Below are 23247 nucleotides of genomic sequence, written 5' to 3'. Positions count from 1 at the left end.
GTTCCATTTCATAATGAGTTAAATATTTTGAATTTAAAACCTCATCAGATACACTAGTGACAAAACAGTTGAAAAGCCTAGAATATACAACATCTTATATCAAGTACGTACAGATAACACGTGCAGGGGTATCAGATGTTGCTCACTGACAGCACAACAACTGCAAGCATAACTGTTTGTCAAATACAAAGTTTGTGAAACTACATTATCCATATTTAGCTTTTAATTTATGTTTAATGTTTAATATTTGTATTGATATCGTAAAGATTTAGGAGCTTCTCTAAAAATGCTTGAAAGCCCTGAAATGAACGACGTGGACGTTAACGATGCTTTGGGAAACTATGCATGTGATGACAGTAAGTTAATTTAAAAAGGTTTATATTCCAAGAACGCCTTTTGGCATAAATATTCACTTTGCCTATAAGAGACTAACATTAAGACAAATACCGATTAAGAGTACTCGCAGTTACTTAAAGCAAGTGAATGGTAAATAATAGCCAATCAATGATTCGTCATGTTCTGAGATACTAACTAATACATCAGTGCACATCATACTAATTTATTCTTAAAGACTTCATTAACAGTCTGAGAGATAACATGATTCAGGACGAATACTTTACATAAATATGTAGCAATGTAATAGTTTAGTTAGTGTTAATACCGATATGAAAAGATCTAGACTATCATCTTGCCTTAAACAAGTATTTTGAAATAAACATTTTGTGTCCTGTTGCAATCATACATTTCGGTAAATCAATTATCAAAGTAAGGTAAAGTAAACTCTGGAAAAACAGACTGACCGTCCGAAAACAGCAAACGACAAAAAACAAGCAATAAGTGCAACATGAAATCTCCACAACATTGGTAAATTCCGTTGCTCCTTAGAGCAAGTAGTTGCCGACTTTCTCGAAAAATCATTTCTTGTACTGCAGCGCCTGCATATGATGTACATATTCCCCAGCTGATTTAATTTTCCTGGCCTTGTATTTCCTATCATTATTTCCCTGACAGATGGTTGCTTTTTACCAAAATGTACCTAACCGATTCAGACTTGATCACTGGGTTTGCACTATCATGAGCAACACGATAGGTGACAAACGTGGAGCATATTCTGCTGACCCTTTCCGGAGCAACCAGGTTTTGATGGGGTTCGGGTTGAAAAGCTGTTTATTTTCTATTAGTAATTTGTGTATTGTTGTTTCTCGGTTTGTAATTTTTCCTAACTTATGAAGACGAAACGCGCGTCTGGCGTACTAAATTATAATCCTGGTACTTTTGATAACTATTTACACCACTGGGTCGATGCCACTCCTGGTGGACCTTTCGTCCCCGAGGCTATCACCAGCCCAGTAGTCAACACTTCGGTGTTGACATGAATATCAATAATTTGGTCATTTTTATAAGTTTCCTGTTTACAAAATTTTTCGAAAAACTAAGGATTTTCTTATCCCAGGCATAGATTACCTTAGCCGCATTTGGCATAACTTTTTGGAATTTTGGATCCTCAATGCCCTACAACTTTGTACTAGTTTGGCTATAAAAATATTTTGATATGAGGGTCACTGATGAGTCTTATGAAGACGAAACCCGCGTCTGACGTACTAAATTATAATTCTGATACCTTTGATGACTATTAAACATAGCGATGTCAGTATATTTTTGACATATGAGATTTATTTGTATTTGTTGCCGACTCTTCATATCATATATTAACATACAACACAAAAACAAGACGTGTTAGATTGGAAAAAGATTATCCAACAAATATACAAAAGTCACGCGGGAAATATTGATAGCCTTGTTTGCATAAAATTACCATACTAACAGTATTCCTTTTTAAACATTTGCTTAAAGCCCGTATTATTGATAGTTATGCGTGTGATGTTGTGCAGTTGACCATACACCCACTTTATTTATTGAAGTAAGTTTACATTGACTATTTTGGATCTGTTATGTAATAAGTGAAACCATATAAACTGATGCAATTATGCCTAAGTATTTCATATTAAGTCAACTACTGTGAATCGGGTGTTAGTGAACATGGTAAATCGCAAATGTGATTGTAACGAAATAACAGACATAATTGCACATTAATACGGATTTCATAGCATATTAATGATATCTCTAAGAGCTTTCATTATATCTATGATTGTTAGTTTAAGACATTTTAAATTGCTTTCGATTTGATGATGTTTATTCAAAGGAATTTTGGTCATTTTTATTAAGTTTGACTATAAATCATTTTGCTTACAAATGTATTAGAATAATTTGAATTGGACGATTTTATTTTGATAGCTATTTTGTTCAATGTGTATTTACAGCAGATGATGAAGACATAAAAGACACATATGAATGTGGGCGATGTAAAGCAAAGTTTCAAAGTCTAGACATTTTCATAAATCACAAGATGTCTTGTAAAGTGAAAAAAACTGGAAAGAAGGTAACTTAGGTTCATGATTGATTTTTTTCGTTTGCATAAGTTTATTTACCTGGTGACTTACTTTCATAATTTAGATAGTACGGGTTTAACAAAAAAGTTGAATAAGTTTTATGTAATACCCGTATTGATAAGTTTTACCGAAAAACACAACAAATAGCATTTTTACAAAAACAACATCTTCTTTGTTCATCAAAATCCTCAAAATGTATCTACTCATTACTGCTGAAACACGATGTATTGGGTACTGGAGAATAGGCAGAGGTCACTTCTTTATTCTATCTTGATTGTATATTAAAGTCACTATCGGTAGTCTTTTGCACAAACCTTTTAAAAAGTTATCCGTTAGCCACATTATTCCAACATCTATGAATGATATAGTACTTTTGACAATAAAACTTTATGGATTCGTAAATGATTATATTATATACATTGTAAAAAACGTAAACAAAAATTAGTAAACCATATATGTCTGCATTGATAATTTAATTACAACCACCAGAAACTCGTTTCATATGACTCGAGAACTATTTTCTTCTGTTATGTGGTGAATTCGACTAATCTAGATTGATACCCAGGTAGTTCATACGAAATGTAATCATTCATTGTTTCACATGTCATTCCCTGTTTAATTTTCTCAATTCGAATATCTATAAAACAAATTAAAAAAAAATGATGAATTTGGTTAGAACCGTTTTATCTTAATAAGATAGTTCTGATAAAACAGTTCGAAACCAACAAAACTAATTAGTTTCAAACTTTGATTAAAAAAATAAGTTACATGAATGAGTTGATGTCATTGTAAAAGAGGGACGAAAGATAGCAAAGGGACAGTCAAACTCAGAAATCTAAAACAAACTGACAACGCCATGGCTTAAAATGAAAGACAAAAAGACAAACAATATTACATATAACACAACATAGAAAACTAAAGAATAAACAACACGAACCACACCAAAAACTAAGGGTGATCTCAGGTGCTCCGGAAGGGTAAGCAGTGCCTGCTCCACATGTGTCACCCGTCGTGTTGCTTATGTGATAACAAATCCAGTAAATAGTCTAATTCGGTAGGTCATATTCATGAAAGGGAAGAGGATTGTAGTTTCGACGCAAGGAACATATCCGATATCATTTGGTTATTCCATAACGGTCCACCAACTCGTGATGGCGTCTGTAAAATTTACGATGGGATGATTTCAACTTCACCATTTGGAACTCTTGGTTTAATAGCTCCCTTGTGAGCAGCAACCCTCTATCAAGAAAATCATGATAGAAAATGCAAGCACGGAAATATCGTATCAATTGGGAAATATATACCCCGTATGCAGGTGCTGCTGGAATGTTGCTACTTAGAAATAGAAAGTTCACAATTGGAAATGTGAAGTCATCTCTTTTGTCGTAAAGTTTTGCTTTTAAACGACCCTCATTGTCAATTTCTAGATGTAAGTTAAGATATGAAGCCGATTTGACTGTATCTGTAGTATCCTTAGTCTATAGTTCAATGGGATAGATGCGTTCCACATAGTCACCAAATTTTAAATTATTTAGTGAAAGAACATCATCTATATAGCGGAAAGTAGAGTTAAAGGAGATTGCTAACTTCGTATCTTTCTTCCTAAGAAGCTCCTGCATGAAGTCAGCCTCATAGTAGTAAAGAAAGAAATAAGTAGGCTAGTAGAGGGGCATAGTTTGTTCTCATTGGAATGCGACAATCTGTTGAAAACCCGTCCTCCGAACGTCACATATATGTTGTCAATCAAGAAATCAAGCATCTTGATAATATCAGTTTGAGAGAACTTGTTGTTTGTATGGTTCTTACATTTATGACAGACAGAAATGGAAAATAAAAACATGTCCCTCTTTATCCAACACGGCATTGAAGTTATCAATCGCACAATTTATGTCGCAGTTTATTGTACACTGATAAATATTTTTTTCTGCATTATTATGCTAATTTTCTGAGCATTCCAAAAGGCTTTTCCTAAAGAATTATGGTAAGGTAAATAACTCAAATTCAACCCAACTTGTTTTTAAACATATCATGAACAATATGTTGAATGTATCTTAACCTTTTTCAGCTCGTTTAACTAAAGTTTGCAATAGAAGGATAACATGTATCAGATATGTATTATGAAAATGACACACACTTCATCTCATATGCATTTCATAGATTATTTTGAAAAAATGAATGAATAATAGGATGTAACCAATTCGAATCGAATCGATGAAAATATCAAACGTGAACAGTAAAAAATATCGATAGCTGTTCAAGATATTGGTAGTTTTTCCTTTAATTCATTGTTTTATTTATGATTCAGGTGACAAAGTCTGATGCTGATTCTGAGGACCTGACAACTCAGTGTAAGATTGAACTATATTAGTAACAAAGTCTGACTAGCATTTATAGATGTAACAACAATTTTTAGTTCATAATGTTTGTCTCTCAATATTCAGTTCTTCAGGACAAATGCTTGGATTTATACTAAAATAAGTTATTTTCCTATTTGACGACTCGGATATAATGAACGTGGATTTTCACAAATTTGTATGGCTTATTTGGCGTTTGACATTGAGCATATCAGATGAAAGTTATTCAACAGCCTCGCGTCGTGTGGTCTGAATACGAAAGGGTACAACGTGAAATTTTCAAGCTGTCAAATTCATGTTCAACGATTTGACTCAAACTCTCATATTTGATTTATAACATACTAAAATGTAACATTTAGTCTGAAGAAACCCAATTTTTACTGCATGTAATCGACAATATATATATATTTATATCAGAATTTCGTGTGTATTTTAGCCTAGGCGCCATCTAATAAACTATAAACTACCGATGGTTATATAACCCAATATCAACATGAATATACATATAAATCGATGCGATCTCGTGCAATTTGATTTTTCTAGTCTGATTTTATGTTATAGGTTAAATAAAAAGTTAAGTATATTTTTTTCCTGTATAAAACAGATTTTTTATGGCCTGAATCAGTCAACGAATTTATTTCACGTTCAAATCTACGTTCTGTCAACCGTCAAAATCATTAGCCGGAACGTTGTTTGGCTGATTGGAAATTTGCATCAAATTTAATGTTTTTAGATATCATCTGGAAAAAATGTCTCAAACGAGAGAAATCGTGTCTAGTAATTTAGATTTATTAAGCTATTTTAAAACTGCAAGTCAATATATTGGTAGTTAAAATTTTGAATTTAGAAAGAGGGATTATTTGGGTTTCTTATGTATGAGGGATATATTATACTGGTATTTAAAGAAGAAAAAAGAGCAATTAAGTCTCATATACACATCTACATAGAAAACTATTGAAATTTAAATTCATTTCCAATTTTAACTTCAATGGTTTTACTAATGTTTGAGCTTTAACATTCCATTTACAAAATATTTCCATACACAAATCATTGTTCGTATTTTTGTTGTGTTTGATAGTTAGATATACACTTAGCACTGATGATGAACACGTTATGAATGACATACAAAAGATGATAAAAGAAAACACAGATAAATTTACGACAACGAATATGGGCAACGACTTCTACGAAAAGGGTAGCTTGGTGATTTGGGGGAAAATGAATACATCAGTCACAAAGAATAGAGAGTCAGTAAAGAAATGTATGGAAGTGTTTGTGGTAAACATGTTGGAAAACTGTCAGATATATTCAGAAAAGGAAACAAAGGTTACCGTGAAACTAGATATATTGAAAGAAATAGAAGGTAGAGTACGACTAGTCCTTTTTTTTTTATATATGCAAGAAGAGAAATATGCTTTTAGATATGAGACCCATTAATTGCCGTAGGCTGTTTTCTACTCGATGAATTTGAATGGATATGGGTTTGCAAGCATATATCAAAAACAGCAAGTTGAAATGAGTAGCTATAACAAATGTTTCAGAGTCGGGAATTAAATTATGTTTTCTAGTATATATGTGAACAGATTTTCGATATTTGATGCAATACCAAAAACTAAAAAAAATGTCGAATATAATTTTTTTTTTAAACTTTAGGCAATGAAAAACTCACTGATTTTTTTTCTTCTTCCATTGTATTATTTGTCTGTTTGTCTTTACCTTTTTAAGTCATGGCCTTGTCAATTTATTTTCGACTTATGAGTTTCTATGATCCTCTGGTATCTTTCGTCGCTCATTTTCTGATCCGATAATTTTTTTTGTAGGGTGTGAAGACGATGACGAGGACGTGTTTTGCTGCGGAAGATGTAACAAATTGTTTAACAGGATAGATACATTTAGTTCACATAAAAAGGAATGTAACAGGAGAGCAAGACTTTTAAGGACCATCAGACAAAAAGAGTTGCTTTCAGGAGAAGTAAGATTCTTTTCCAAGAAAATCGTTTTATAATCAATATAAAGCAGATTTCTAATAACGTTATGTGCATTTTTTCAAACTTTATATTTGCTTACATAACCTTTTTGTTCAACTGAAAACAGCAATAGTTCATACTGATTATGAATTAAATGTTAATGATACTCGAAGTTGACCCTTCAATTGAGTTCGAACTGTCCCGTTATTCACAAATAAGAAGTTTCCAGTAGAATGGGTAAAATACACATATTTTACTAATTGAGGCAAATCAAGTTTTAATTTATTCATTATCTTAATTCTTTCAAATTGTATAGCAATTAGACCAGGACAAATAGGAATACATATTTTCTGCAGTGAAATCAATGAAATCAATAAAGAGAACTGTTTTCTCTTCATTATTTAAGACTTCATGAAAGTGAAAGTGTTACAGAAAGCAAAAGTACATGTACATAAGTTTATAATGAACCTGGTAAGCATTTTGTATTTTTTGTTTCAGAAACCACGAACGGTTGAAGCTCAATGCAATTCAAGTGAACAGACTATAGGTAGGTGCATGTATTGATTTATCATGGTTAATCTTCGACAATAAATGTTAAAATAAATCATATTATTTAAAAAAAAACGAAATCAAATTATCTTGTTGCATATAATCTTGATCAATAAGAAAAACGTAGTTTGATAACACTGATGGTGCGGATTAATAAGTATTCGTTGGATATCAATTTTTGTTGTTATAAGTGAACCACGAAATTAAAGAAATAAAATGTTTAACGAACAAAAAAATCCTGTGGTCTTATATGCAGACTTTGACAAAACCAAGAAATCAAATATTCCCGAAAATTGACGGATTGGTTTCAAATAGTTCAATGGTAAATACTAAATCTATATCAGATCTAGAACATGTTAATCTGAAATGCAAATAATCATGATTTTTACAAGAACAACACTCTAAGTACAGTTTTTCCATGGCTTATTAACAAGGTATGGCAATCTTTAGAAAAAACATATCATCTGATCCTAGCCGGCCATTGTTAAAAGCTTGACGTTTTTGTTAAATAGTCTCAGCACATAGGAGAATAGCAAACACTAACGTTCAAGTCAATCGTTGGGCTGGGCCAGGGATCTAATATCAAACATTAATCGATATGCTACATGGAAACAACGGAGGTGGCTCCATCACGATTGAATCTTTAAAAAACACTCTTAGATTCAATAGGGATAAGATAAATAAATGATCAAAGTGTATGATGAAATCGTTCCTTATATTAATGAAACGATCGATGAAATATTAAATATGAAAATCTAATCAAGTATCCAAACCTATTTAAACCTTAACAAGTGTTATACTAGTAATGGACATTCATGAAATTTATCTAAAGGATCACGTTTTGATGAATTTTAAACAGACCCAAATTGTAATACTTTTCATTACTAGTATTCTAAACTTTTTGACAGGTGTTTGTATAAGGAATATAACATAACTTCTTTTGTGCTGAATATTGAATATAAATTCACCTTAAGGTATTATTGGCTGAAAATATGATAGAATTTTGATAAATTTGCTAATCAACCGTGTATTTGAACTTTTACATTTTTAGATCCTTTGAAAACCAAGGAGTTATCTAACCCAATAGAAATCGGACTTTCTTTATATCCTGATGAATCCAAAAAGTATTACGAACAACTTCAAAACATTGAACCATCGGAAAGTGGAAAAGTTGTCCTCAGACAAATGAGAAAGAAAAAGAAAAAGAAACCTAGCACCTCACGTAAACCTGATACAGATGACTCAGATACAAGCTTTTTGGGAAGCGAAAGCAATTTTTCTACAATAAGTTCCTCAACTGACAGTGGTTTTGATACCGATCGATTAACGAATTTGACACAAGATATTTCAGAAGACATGGTTATTAATTCAGATTATAGTGAAGGCTCTATGTCATCTGCTGATGAGAAAACGCTCAAAGTCCTACAAGAAAGTTCAAAAGTTCAGGCAAGTTCAACTGATTTGTCAGAGCCAGAGGAAACCGGTGAATATGAAGACTTGAATTTTTATCAAAGATCTAAAAAAGGTTTAGATTTCGAATTGAAAGATGATTTAAATCTTATAAAATTTGGTCTTGACCTGTCACCTAGTTGCGTAAATGATCTCTCTTCGCATATGAAAAGACACAAAAAAGAATATTATGAAGATTTGATACTTGACAATAATAAGTTACAAATTCTCTGTAGGAATGAGCCCTCTAAGTACAAGCGAGGAATAATCGAAATTGAGGCATCACATATGGCAAAATGCACAGTATCAGATAAGGCAGATACAGATGTAATTGAAATATCGGGCCGTTCCAAATGTGGAAAAGCATACACAGAAGACGAGGTCGTAATTGAAATTTTAGGTCGAGAAATTAGCAGCTCTAACACTCTACGAATGGAAAAGAAAAAGCAGGTAGGAAAAACATATGGCAAAGTAGTTGGTCTGTTAAAACGAACTCGATGCAGGAACATGGACTACCCTGTATTTATTTGTGAAATTGATGAACATGAAATGGATAAGGCAAAGCCTATTTGTAAAACAATGCCCAAATTGCATTTAGTTCGTGATGAAAAAGAATTAAAACCGTATACAGTTGATATTTATAAATACAAAAAGCGAAAGCGAATATTAGAATTTCAAGAATCTCTGACAATAAACAAGCATTTGATAAAAGCTTACTTGTTCTATGTTGTCTGCCTGTCATGGGAAAAACTACAGTACCCAATGGGTGCAATTTTCAAAGTCCATCATTCGACACAAAATTACATTAAAAGTATGCGAATACTAGATTTGCAATATAAAATACCCTCTGAATACGAAGAAAATACTATGGAATCCACCGATAATTTACTACAGATGACCAAAGAAGAGAGTTTGAGTACAAAGTTATCCAATCGGCGTGATTTGACTGGTTTGAATATCTTTACAATAGATCCAGAGAAATCAAAGGTTTTTGATGATGCAATACATATAAGAGAAGTCCCTGGTGATTGCACTAAAGGATTACGCAATACAGAACATTACGAAGTAGGGGTACACATTACAGATGTTGCATCTATTGTAAAGCTTAATTCTGATATGGATAATGAGGCATTACAGAGAGGCACAACGTATTTCCCAGGTCAGTTTTTACTTCCGCATCATATGTTGCCAGAGCCAATATCTGAGGATATATGTTGTCTTTTGCCGGAGCAGGAGAGGCCAACTTTAACTGTATTTTTATATTTCAATATAAATAAGGAAATCTTATTTGACAAAACAAAGTTATGTAAGTCAACCATAACATCACGTGCTAAGTTGAGTTATAGAGAGGTTCAGAATATGATTGATAATCCCGAATATGAACATGCTCTAAAGACGGAAATAAAACAACTGTATGAAATTTCAAAAACAATTAGAAAAAAGAGGCTTGGAAATGCAGCTTTATCTGTTCCTGTTGAACTTAATCTTCCCGGAGAAGGAGATTCTGATGCATTTGATGCATACTATCTAATAGAGGAATTTATGATTCTTACAAATTACATGGTTGGCATTCTTATCAAACGTAATTTCCCAGATTGTGTTCCACTGAGATGCCAAGATTCTCCATCGTTTCAAAAAGTGAACGATTGGCTAACATTATATCCAAACATTTCAGATATCATATTACAACTGCAAGGTCGTTCTCTAGCTCAAGATAGACGCCTTTCAATGGCAAATATCGGAGAAACAGTACGAAATGATATTCTTCCAATACAAAGTTGGGTTTGGAATTCATTTGTATATTCAGTTAGGGATGAAAACTTTACAGCAGCAAGAGTTCTTCTAGGGAGCGATGAACTACATCCTATGCATGCACTTGCATTACATGACTGGGAAACAATTCAGGAAACTGCTGTTTACCGATGCTCTGGTACAAGCATTACAACAGAACGCCATTACTCACTTAATTTAACCCCGTATGTGCATTTTACTGCACCAATTAGGCGGTATATTGATATTGTTGCTCAAAGACTTTTCCATGCAGCAATTGATAAAGAAAAATCCCCCTACAGCAGTGAACAAATTAAAAACATGTGCGTATATGTGAACAATGTGTCTAGAAATGCACAAATATATAGAAATAAATGCCAAGAGCTTGTATTTGCAAGTATAGTTGTCAAAGAACCGTTCATGACTCATGGATTTGTAGATGATTTTACAGAAGATGAAATTAGATTAATCATTCCTGGTCTAAAATTTGTGCAAAGTCAACATAAATCTATATCAATATCCCACCTTCATGTTTGCGCTCCACCACAGACAATTCCAGATACTGACATCGTCAGGCGGACAGTTGAAAAAAATCGCTTAGTCTTAAAATGGAAAAAGCGTATTTATTCCATAAAACAAATGGCACCAAAGGGTAGAAATCCTAAAAGCGGTTATGTAAGAAGTACTGATGAGTATCAGAAAATCCACCCTCATCAAAATGCAAATTTTCATAAAGTAACAACTTGGGTTCACTATTTGAAACTACTTACTTCTGGAGCAAATTCATCACAGCTGAAGAGAGAATTAAGTTTGGATAGGTTACGTGCCGGATTTCGAGACAGATATTTACCAAGTGCCTTTAATACAGAGTTGGATATTAATTCTGAACTTCAAAATCCGAATACACGTGAGAATGGAAACGATCACGTGATGTTTCCTGAGCAATTTTCCCTCTTCAGTTTTTCGTTTAGTCATGGACAAAGTTTAGCAGTTCAAATGTCAGCAGTCATGCGCAATGGGTTATTGATACCAGTAGTTGATCTCCTAAGTTTGACACATGGTATTAAATGCTGTCTTAAACATATGCGAGACCCAGTAAGTTGTTTTGAGTCTTATTCAACAGTCAAATCAAAAGATAACTATGCGACATCACAAGAGTACAAAGATACTTGGATTCCAATCATTTTAATGGAGTCGGCCTTTTCAGTTGTCAGAGAAAGTGGAATATTGATAAATGATGTAAATATCAGATTTCAGCAGAGAAATGGATTTTTCACGTTAAGAACGGAATTTTGTTTTGAACGATGCTTAGATATAAAACTTATCACAACATCGTTTCTTGATGATCATAAAAAGATATACGAGAGAGAAAGTGATATCAAAACTGGAGTGTCAGACTATTTATGTATACGTTGCCCAATAAATTATAGCGAAGGAGATAGGTTTTTAGGACAGAAACTTCACTGTCGTCATTATTTCTGGCTTGGTCATGCAAAAATCACAAGAGTGATAAAGATTGCTAAAGATACACCTGATGAACGAATAAAAGTTTATTTTGAACTTGCAAATGAGGATATTGTTCCCGAGGCGATACGATATAAAGATATTGGAGTCAAGTGTAGCATTGAAATATTACAAAGGATAGAATCAAACAAGTAAGATAATTCAAAAACCGGCGGTTTGTTTATAATGAATTCATGTTATGTTAAACGCCATAAGCCAATAAGACGCATGATATTTATAAAGTGATATTTTCAGTTTCTAGTTAATGCAATCTATAGAACATTTGAATTTAAAAAGAAATGAATATTTGTTAATAGATATAATTTTAATCTTTACTAAGCAAATTCGTAACGCATGCGGTTATAAAGTTAACCATGCATTTGTTTTTTTCTTATATATTTTGTTTAATCTCTTATCATCTAATTTGTTTTAGGAGAGTTGAAGCTTCTCTTCTCTATCTGAACCGCGCAGACATAACTCTTCCAAAGTCAATAGCTTTGAATAAACAGCCTCCAGATATTGGTAATATATTTTAACGTTTTATTGTATATGCATTATAAAAACAAATATTCACATTGTACCCTTTTGGAAGACCAATCTCTGTTGGCTGATTGCATATAATTTGGTCGATGTTTTTTTTATCATTTTAATATGTACCTATGTAGTGTCTTTTTGTTTATCATATAGTAGTTCATTTGAATATCATCAGTGATTCAATAGTCATTTCAATAGAATACGAAAGATACAAAATAGAAAACGAAATATCAATACCATTACAAAAAACAAAAAACGACCAACAAAATACAAATCACAGAAAAACTAATCTGAGTAACACGAGCCCAACTCCAAATCGACTTTGTTTTCAGATACTTAGAAACGTTATGCAGATCTTAAACTTTATATGCCAAACGTCGTGTCGCTCATTGAAGAACAAACTCAATAATAATTCTCATTCACTAGTGCCTGTTCAAGGCAAAGACGACGGGATTGTGATTAAGACAGTTGGAACAAATTGTGGTCTTTCACATTTAACACGACTATTTGTAAATAAATTTCATTGTCTCCAAAACAGATTACCATGCAGCAGGTTTTTTTTTATATCATCACATGAAAAGCTTTATGAACGTTAGCGTCATTATGTTGTTGGTTCAAATGAAATCATTTTGGTTGTAATTTTGATAATTAATTCTTATTATTCATGAATTCAGATGAAAAATATGCAAATTTGGTGAAGTGTGACATTGAAATTGGACTTCCAGAAAATAACAAAATGCAGACAAAGGCTATCAGAATTGCTCTTCGATCAAGCTTCTCTCTGATTCATGGACCACCAGGTTTGACAAGTCATGAGAACATAATTATATTAAATTATTTTACAAAGCAATCGTTTTAAATAGATATTAAAGGTAACAGGCTAATAATTGTATATGCTAGACACGCGATGCGACTACATAAGGCTCATCATTGACGTTCAGATCAAAACAGTTAGAAAGCAAAACAAGTATAAAGTTAAAGAGCATTGAGGACTCAAATTTCAAAATAAATTGTCAAATACAACTCAGGTGATCAATGCCAGGGATAAGAAAATCCTTAATATTTTGAATAATTCATACTTTGCAAAACGTTTATTTATAAAAATTACCCTATAAATGATATTCTGTAGTGCTGATTGCTAAGCTGATGATACTCTCAAGGAGACAAAACTTCCAGTAGCAGTGGCATCGACCATAATAGATACATTAAGATACATCTCACTTATCACTTTGTTGTGCACTTTTCCTTTGATCTTTGTTTGGTGATAATTTTTATATCATGCTATTCGTTTGAAAGGGAAAATTATCGCTTAATACTAAGGAGCCACGTGGCATTGCTAATGAAATTGACATGAAATTGACAAAATAGGTGAAATAGAAATAAACTGATTATCATTGTTCATCTCAACTCGATTGTTTTGTTTTTTTTGCTTTCAACGTGACCGGCTCAAGTGAGAAAATCAATTTTGATGAGATAACCAACGATAATCTATACACATCGATTTACATGGAAACTTATATAATGTCGTTTGAGAACAAAACTTTACTACAAAAGAAAAGGTTTTGGAATTGGATAACGTATGCATACACTAAGAATAAGTTAAACTTCACTTTCGATTGATAATGGTCTAGTTTTGTGTTTTTCTATGATGAATCAAATATATTTGGTGATTTCAGAGAGAAAACTTTCACACTGTGAATGAATACAAGGAGATCTGAATGAACTGTAATTCTATCTGTTTACTGATATGTTAATTTTTAAACAATTAAAAAAGAATGAATCAATGTTTTCAAATGAGAAACATATTGACTAAGACATCTTTGAATTTATTTTTTATAGACATACATTTAACTTAGAATGTTTGTACGATTAACCATTTGATGTATATTACAGGTACTGGGAAAACAAATACTGGTATAAAGCTCATACATCTGTTTCACAAAATCAACCAGTTACGTCTTAAAGATGTCATGGAATCTTGTTATAAAATCATATATTGTGGTCCATCTAATAAGTCAGTTGACCTAGTTGCAAGTAAGTTTAATTAAAGCCAATATATATTAACATGTGATCTAATTGTTTTAACTATAATGTCTTTTTATTTTGTTCACAAATTGTTGTAAATGTAATAAAACTTTATTCGACTATCATACGAGTGAGAGGTTTGACTCGCTAAAACAGGTTTTATTCAACATTTTCAGCTTGAGAAAATATTTGTACCAAATCAGGAATGACAGCTGTTTTCAATTCGTTTGAGATATTTAAGCTTTTGATTTTGTCATATGTCTTAGGACTTTCCGTGTTGAATTTCCATCTGGGTTTTGAGTTCAGTATTTGTTATTTATCTCAATTCTTATCTCTGAAGCACATATATTATATTCCATTTTTCTTAAAAGTGAATATTTTTGATGTTCTAAAATATAAAAGCATATCCATAAAATGATGTACAAAAGCCAGCCGAGTATTATATTTGCTCTTATCATTTTTTTTACAGGGCGCCTTATGAAACATTCTATTAAAGGCGGTCCTAGTATTGTACGTTTCTACGGAACCTCTATAGAACAGTTAGTCTATGAAGTTCCAGGAAAAGGCGTGTTCGATAACAAAGGGTCTGATTATAAACCAGATGAAGCTATGAATAATATTTCACTACATTATCTTATCCGAACTACAGGACAATATGCAAGAGAAATATCAGCTTATGAAGAAAACTTTAAGAGAAAGGCTAGCAACATTACTCTTACTAAAGTTAAAGAGTATAAGAAACTTTTGAGTACAGCAACCGAAGAAGAGCTTAGTAAACATGACGTCATTTTCTGTACAACATCAATGGTAACAAGTCCTCGACTTATAAAAGCAACAAGGAATAATGTTTCGCAGCTTATAGTTGACGAATGTGGAATGTGTACTGAACCGGAATGTATGGCCACAATAATAGCATCAAAACCAGAACAAGTCGTATTGATAGGAGACCACAAACAACTTCGACCAATTGTAATGTGTAAACAAGCAGCTGATCTAGGACTTGAAAGGTCCCTGTTCGAACGATACTCAAAAACGGCAAGATTTGTTCAGTTAAATATGCAATACAGAATGGTAAGATTATATTTAAATTGCAATGCAAGAGAAAAAAACATTCTTTGTGTTTTCTCTTTTTATAGAGATCTGTTTTATGTAGCGACTTTGGGTTGATACTGGCCTCTTTCATTGATTTTTAATGCATATCAAATAGAATTTGTAAAAAGGACAGAAACAGCTTTGCCTGCATTATTCTTTTACTTATACACACTAATTGGAAGTGAAGAAATACAATTTACAACATAATAGAATCTTTGATTGTCTAGAAGTGAACATTATAGGTTTATATTCCAACATAAACGCATATTATTATGTAGTTAATATCATAATCTTGGTACCTTTTAACACCACTGGGTCTTCAATGCTCTTCAATTTTGTACTTGATTGGCTTTACAACAATGTTTATCTGAGCGTCAATGGTGAGTTTTATGTCGTATTAAATAATAATCCTGGTACCTTTTTATAACTGATAATACCTCTCAATCGAAATTACATTAAGTGTTAAGATTTCAATGACAAAGGATTGTTCAACAAGGAACTATTAGCAGATACTTTGAAAATAATATTATAATAGGATTTCCTTATTTTACAGCATGACAGTATTTGTAATTTTCCGTCTGGAGAGTTTTATGAAGGATCATTGCAAACAGCTGAATCGCCGTCATATGTAGAAAATCCACGACTTTCTATATGGCTGAATGATCAAGGACTTCACAGGAAAGAAAGACACATTTTTAGCCATGTTGAAGGCACTGAGGAATATGTATTAGTTAGCACTGAGTCAGAAAACGAACATTCGTGTAGCAATAAAATTGAAGTTGATCAAGTGGTTAGTTTAGTGTAATATATATTTTATTAATTTATTGCTAAATAAGAATATCTTGTCTAATTATTTATTTGTGTATCTATTGTCGAGAAAAGAAAATGTTTGTATCTTTACCTTCTTTTTTTTAAGATATGCAAAAAACATTTATGTGGGTGATAGTTAAAGTTAGTGTGTTCGGATAATTCATTGTATTGGTGTGAAAATAAAATCAAAACCATAGAGTGATTTTTTTCAAAATCATACAAAGATGAAACCCGTATTGGAAACAATTTTAACGAACTAAATTGTTTATTAGTTTTGAAAAAAAATCGCTGTTATTGTTGTTTTGTGGGTGTGCAACATTACATTTATACAAACCTTCTACATTTTGTAAATAAAAGAACTTGTTTCTTTGCTATGATACTGTACGATGGTGTGAATTTGTTTCAATATTTGATATAGATTATTTTTTGGATCCAAACATTAAATATCATATTCTATTGTTACAAAATGTATTCAGGAAATATCCATTAGGATAATGTGTATTCATGTCCAATTATTGAAATATGATGTTCATAGAGTATTTTTTTTTTTTTTAAATATCACGAACTTTACCTAATCACGATTAAAACCATAGAATAGTGGTCTTTGCTACACTATTCTATTGTTTTTTGTTTTTTTTTCAATTTCAGATCAAGATCTTCAAGCACTTATGTTACAATGAGAAAATTTTTAACAGAGGAGAAAAGTCGTGTACATTGAATATCATGTCCCAGTATAATGCACAGTGTCAGGAAATCAAACAAGCATTGGCGAGAGAAAAACTAGATCACAGTGAAATTCACACTGTGGTGTCAAGCCAAGGTGAACATTTTATATTAAAGGCCTAAATCTTTTATCGTTATATACTTAATACATTGCATATAGTGCCAGCAATTGTCTCTGATGTTATACATATGACTTATATTAAACAATTGATATTAAAATGAAATTTTATTTTACAGTGGACAACATAAAGTATAAGTTGTCTTATACTATATCGGATAATATTCTTCTTCTATATGCTGCTATTATTTCTATTATGATAACGTTATCATTAACATTAGTGCCACTAATTCCTAACTTCAAAATTTGGTAAACATGGTTAGTTTATTGTCAATATAATTTTGTATTAAATTCTCGGTTAATTTTATGTAAGTCTAAAGTGTTAATCGTATCTTTGTTCTAAGTATAAACTTTAAACTGAAGTTTACTTACAATCTTACTTACAAATCATTTACGACTTTACATATAAATATATTTGCCATATATAAAGGAATCGAACTTTGCAGTTTATGTTTCGTAACCTTCAAATTCTGTAGTCTGTCTACGATAAAACATAAACACAACTGATGCCAAAAAGGTATCTTAAATATATACGAAAATTTATTGTTTTCTCATATTACAATCGTTGGAAGCCAGATTTGCCACATCGTATGTTGTATTTCAATAAACAATGTTTTTTTATTGACAATACATTACGTTTTACAACGGCTCAAGTTCAGGGTACACTATTGTGTGGAAATTACGCAATCTATGGAATAAAATATACCTAATAAATTTCATATACTTAAAAAGACAAATCAATGAGAAAACATAAGAAAGATGAAAAAACTTTTGAAAGGATACACTACTTGAAAACGATTTTTGTTATTTCTAAGAATTACCATAAACATCCATATATCCATGAATGAAACGTGTCGCAGTTAATGAGCCATGAGTTTGGTTTGGTTTTTCTCATCTGAATAAACGTTAAACATTGCATGTTGATACATTTGCAAACAAATTGTATTATTAAATATTATTTGTTTTAGACCTTTTCTGGGAAATATATGTTACCAGAAAGGCAAATGGAAAAATTATTTATGGTAACATTTTGGATTTTTTCCAACTGTTTCAGCTACTTTGTTGTCGTTACAAAAGAAGACTTGCATTGACGATAAACAATCCTTTTATGACATGAGCATGAAGTTTACATAAAAAAACATATACATTTTACCTGAATTTATCCAATATTTCTGAGTAAGTTGTAATATCAAATGCTTATGTAATTCAGGAGGAGAATGGGACTATGTCATATTCAGTCTTGTGAGATCATTACCTGATTACAGAATAGAACCTCATCCCACTAAAGGATGGTGTAAAGAAAACCTCGGCTTTATCACAGATCACAACCAGATAAATGTAGCGCTCACAAGAGCAAGGAAAGGATTATTTATCATAGGTAATTATTGTTTATTTTAAAATATAGAAACTACCTTATAAGCATATATTAAAAAATATGTAATAAATATTAAATTTTATAATTTTTAATGTATTATGCAAAGAATGTTTAGTAGATATCTCATAAACTGATTGGTGATCTTATGATTATGTATATTTTAAAAGGATAATAGATTTTGGTAAAAAAAGAGAATATCTTATACATATATAATTATCGTCTTATAATTTTTTTTATCAAAATATCTTTAAAGAAAAACTAGGACAAAATGATGCCCCCGCACTTCACTCTGAAGTAACTGTATTATAACAAAGTCAATGTAGGACTTTCTTTGAGATATTATTGTGAATTGGAGTCACAACTGAATTGATGCCCCGAAGTTGACAGCTTTACCTATTATGTCTGTTTTGTTCACGCATCGTTATAAATATAATGGAATATGATGCGACTGTCATACAAGTGAGAGGTTCAGCGCTATAAAACCAGGTTCAGTCCACCATTTTCTACATGTGAAAATGCCTGTACGAAGCCAGGAATATGACAGTTGTTGCCCATTCGCTGATGTGTTTTAGCATTTGATTTTGCCATTTGATTAGGGACTTTCCGTTTTGAATTTCCTCGAAGTTCAGTATTATTATTTTACTTTTTGCAAAGTGTTATTTAAAACAATATCTATAGCATTTAGCTGCTTATACCCCAAAAATGACAAAGTTCAATCATCTCCCAAAAGAGCAAATATAAATAAAAATAAAAACCCTGACCACATGCACACCTTCAATATATGTTGAGTTGGAAGGACAAAAAGAGAAAAAAAGATATTACATATTAGAATAGGAGAAATAGTCATATTTTAATATTTGTGTATCAGTAGAAAAATAATATGGAGGGTTTTAACTAGTTTGTTAGTGCTCATCCTCCCCTAAGCTTGGCAAATGATGTAAAAACCACACTTCAGAACAAATTATCATGGGACAGAGCTTTAACAGTACAAAATGAGAAACAAAAAAAATCAGTTGAAAAAGGCCTACCTCATCAGATGGATACTCATAAAAGAGGACATGAAACAAAAACACATGGACATGGCAGGGTACTTCACTATCACACAACAAAATGACACTTAATACAAAATCCTGGAAAGGAACCAAAAATTGTGTAAGACAATATCCGTATTTTCATGTAAGTACCAAAGAACATCTTACAGGAATGGTAATACCCTCGGTGTCTTACAGTCTGCGACAAGGAAAATCGGCCTAGTATTTGTTACTGAATAAAGGTATCAATTTCTCCATATGTGCGTTCCGACGACTGGATAAATATTTAGTCCGTGATGCTAAAGACAAATATCGTTTATTGCTCTGTATAGTTTGTTCTGAGGTGTGGTGCCTTTGTACCATTGACCCAGCTTAGGGGAGGATTGGCGCTAACAACTATTTTGTGAATTCTAAACATGTATTGTTGTAATTGTTTTAAATGAAGACTTAAAATCAGTATGCATAAAAAGGAAACATATTTCTGTTTCTGAAATGAACACGATTTCATTTTCACAGGAAACAAGCATCTGTTGACATGTGATCAGGTATGGAAAAACCTAATTACTGAATATGAATCTAAAGGTTGCGTTATAGATGGAGCCAACTTTCCCAAAGAAGTCTTGTCTGCCAATAAAAAGAAGAAAGCTAGTAAGAAAAAACCTTGAGGTGGACAAGGAATCATTGCCAAACAATTTACTTCAACCATTTTCAAATAATTTCATCCACCCTTAGAGTGCAGTTTATATCCAACTGAAAAGGTGTATGAATGAAGCATTAATGGATACACATTTTGATTAACAGAACTCCTAATTCATTAGGAGAGTTTACATTTATGAATTCGAGAATTTTAATCTTAAATTGTTACATTTTCTTTATATAAAATACAAATCATTCCAGGAGTTCACGTCCTTGTTTTTCTGTATACTAGAAAATAAGTTTTCTAGTTTTGATTATACTTATGGTTAGATATGAGTATAAGATAAATTAGCATAATAGAATATTGTCACAAAATGTTGGAAAAAAATTACGTTCTTATAAATTGTTAAAAGATATTTTTAAAACAGAGATGTATTTGAGGAGGAATATTTCAATACGATACAGACGTGCATTTGCGAATAGAAACAGGTCGCTATAAAAAAAAAGTAAATGAAAGAGTCTGCTTTGTGTGCAATGATAAAATTGAAGATGAAAAACATGTTTGTTAGACTGTCCTTTATTTGCAAATTTGAGTGAAAGGTTTTTTTATGAAGTTAAAAGAAATAATGGTGATTTTGATATTTTATCTGATGATGATAAGTTTATTTATCTTTTTAAAAGTACTGATTGTTATGATGTGGTTGCCAAGACCTGCTTTAATATTTTGAGAAGAAGAAATATTTTTGTATATGCTTGATTGATAGTTATGTTCTTACAGACCTGTAATATTTTATAGACATGATTTATGTATGGTTTTACATAACGGAATATATAGTTATAGTTTCTATTGATTTCTATAGTCTCTCTTAAGAATGGCACTTGTATCTTAATTTATAAAATTACTGTTTTATTCAATGTATATATCATGATGATTGTATTATATATATTACAAGTGGCGAGACTCTAATAAAATATTGAATCCTTTATCAGGTTCAAACCATTTACCTGCAAATGGTAAGGGAACAATTACAACAAAAGCGGATGTGTGCTCTGTGTGCTTCATTAAAAATAGTTCGATTATAGTTTGATATATTCTTAATAATAAAAAAATAAATGTTTAGTTGAATTGTACGAGATATATTACTTGTAGAATAATTGATCAATATACAGACTTATACCTTTTCTTAAATAAAATTGTATCACAAATGACAAATTGCAAGAATGCATGGCTTGAATTAGAATCAACATAATTTTCATTTCATAATATTCCTTTTCTTATCTTAATTTTATATTAATTGATGTTTATCACATAGAGGAATTGTATATATATTTGGTTTTGATTTTTCATTAAAAAAAGGGTTCATTTGAAGTATTGTTATAAATTCACGATTTTCATGTTATGCAAAGTATTCATTTTTTTTCGGGGTTCTGGTTTATCCGTACAATTAGTTTATTGACATCCTAGTATTTAAATCATTTCTTAATCGTTTTGTTTTGTTTTGTTTAACTATGTTATTAGGTCATTTTTTTTTCTTTTGTATCTTTTGTATTCGACAGAAAACAATAAGAGTATGTCTTGTTATCCAGTTTTAAAATGCATGATCAAAATATATGTTTCACGATTCTATTTCCTTTATGTTTGCTCATTCTACACCAATTCAGACTACTCTACAGAAATCATTTTCATTATAAGTTTTAAAATCCATTTCTATTATATAATTTTTAATACATATCAACTGTGTCCGTTTGTACATGAAAGTATTATTTGTACTTTTATATATTTAAAAATATTTATTTTTAAACCTTTTTAAGAGTACAATTTATTTATTATTAGTTTTCATAATTGGAATAATTCTGTATCCAATGTATACAATTAAAAAAAAATATATGAATACTATAATTTATATGTATTTATTTGAATCGTTGAAATAAAACGTTTCTGACTGACTGTGCAAAGTTTCTTTTATCTTTAATGAATTAATTGATTTTAAATGTAATGTTTTTTTTTAAACTTCCGTCCACAAAAAGTATTTTGTCTAGTCTCTTGTTATTGACCTCCCAAGCAACCAAAACTTACAAAAACAGGGACGTTCTCATAATACAGCGTAATGTATTAATTGGTTCATTAGAATGGATGAATGAATGTTCAGTATACATTGTATGTTTGAAAGACCTTTTAGAACATTTGTCCCGTCGCCAATGTCCTTTAATTTACGTACTTTCCTCATTATCCTATGCTGGTTTCTTTTAAGATATCTACCTAATCAAGTAATGTAACATATCTTTTTTTGTTATGAAACGTCACAAAGGCTTTTAAATATATACCAATGATACCTTAACTTTGCTCATAAGTTAGTGCATTGATTTTGACAACTTCCTTCCTAAACTTTTGTGTTCATAAATTAAAAAAAGTAATAAAAATACTCAAAAAATCAAAACGAAAAGTCCGTATTCAAATGGCTTAATCAAAAGCTCAAATATATCAAACGAATCAAAAACAACAAAAAACGTTTCTGTACAAAAATAAATTCATATTTTTTTTAATTCAAACTTTTAAGATTCAGTTGGACATTTCTTTTATGTCTCTTTTTCGTCATTTAACTCCTCGCGTTTACATCCTTAATAAGTTATCAAAGGTAGTTATCGGTTAACTTTCAAATGTATGGGTTTGACTGTCCCTGATCAAAATACAACCTAAAAAGCTTTCCGGACGCATACCATTTACAAACGGTGACTTAAGTTTTTGGATATTTATTTAAATATATGTCATCAGGACAATTTAATTATTAGCAATTGGTAATTTTAAACCTCGACTACGATGGTTTCATTTTCAAAGCTCTTTTTGCCTCACCGAAATACAA

The 23247-nt window shown here is 31.3% G+C and overlaps 1 protein-coding gene across 1 annotated transcript in view; it reads left to right on the top strand.

Annotated features, from left to right (window-relative positions):
* Positions 1 to 20546, top strand: part of LOC139493509 (3'-5' exoribonuclease HELZ2-like) — a 53977-nt gene extending 33431 nt beyond the window's left edge. The window contains exons 7-21 of the mRNA XM_071281990.1: positions 267 to 356; positions 2322 to 2440; positions 4756 to 4798; positions 5883 to 6167; positions 6625 to 6776; positions 7270 to 7318; positions 8372 to 12194; positions 12476 to 12564; positions 13251 to 13376; positions 14470 to 14610; positions 15071 to 15672; positions 16247 to 16483; positions 17152 to 17323; positions 18555 to 18722; positions 20267 to 20546. Coding sequence (XP_071138091.1) covers positions 267 to 356; positions 2322 to 2440; positions 4756 to 4798; positions 5883 to 6167; positions 6625 to 6776; positions 7270 to 7318; positions 8372 to 12194; positions 12476 to 12564; positions 13251 to 13376; positions 14470 to 14610; positions 15071 to 15672; positions 16247 to 16483; positions 17152 to 17323; positions 18555 to 18722; positions 20267 to 20415 — 6245 coding nt within the window. The 3' untranslated portion in view covers positions 20416 to 20546. The remainder of the gene's footprint in view (positions 1 to 266; positions 357 to 2321; positions 2441 to 4755; positions 4799 to 5882; positions 6168 to 6624; positions 6777 to 7269; positions 7319 to 8371; positions 12195 to 12475; positions 12565 to 13250; positions 13377 to 14469; positions 14611 to 15070; positions 15673 to 16246; positions 16484 to 17151; positions 17324 to 18554; positions 18723 to 20266) is intronic.
* The last annotated feature ends 2701 nt before the right edge of the window (positions 20547 to 23247 follow it).

Source organism: Mytilus edulis, chromosome 10 (genome assembly GCF_963676685.1).
Source record: "Mytilus edulis chromosome 10, xbMytEdul2.2, whole genome shotgun sequence".
NCBI classification, from domain to species: Eukaryota; Metazoa; Mollusca; class Bivalvia; order Mytilida; family Mytilidae; genus Mytilus; species Mytilus edulis.
This window is presented reverse-complemented; position numbering and strand designations above follow the sequence as displayed.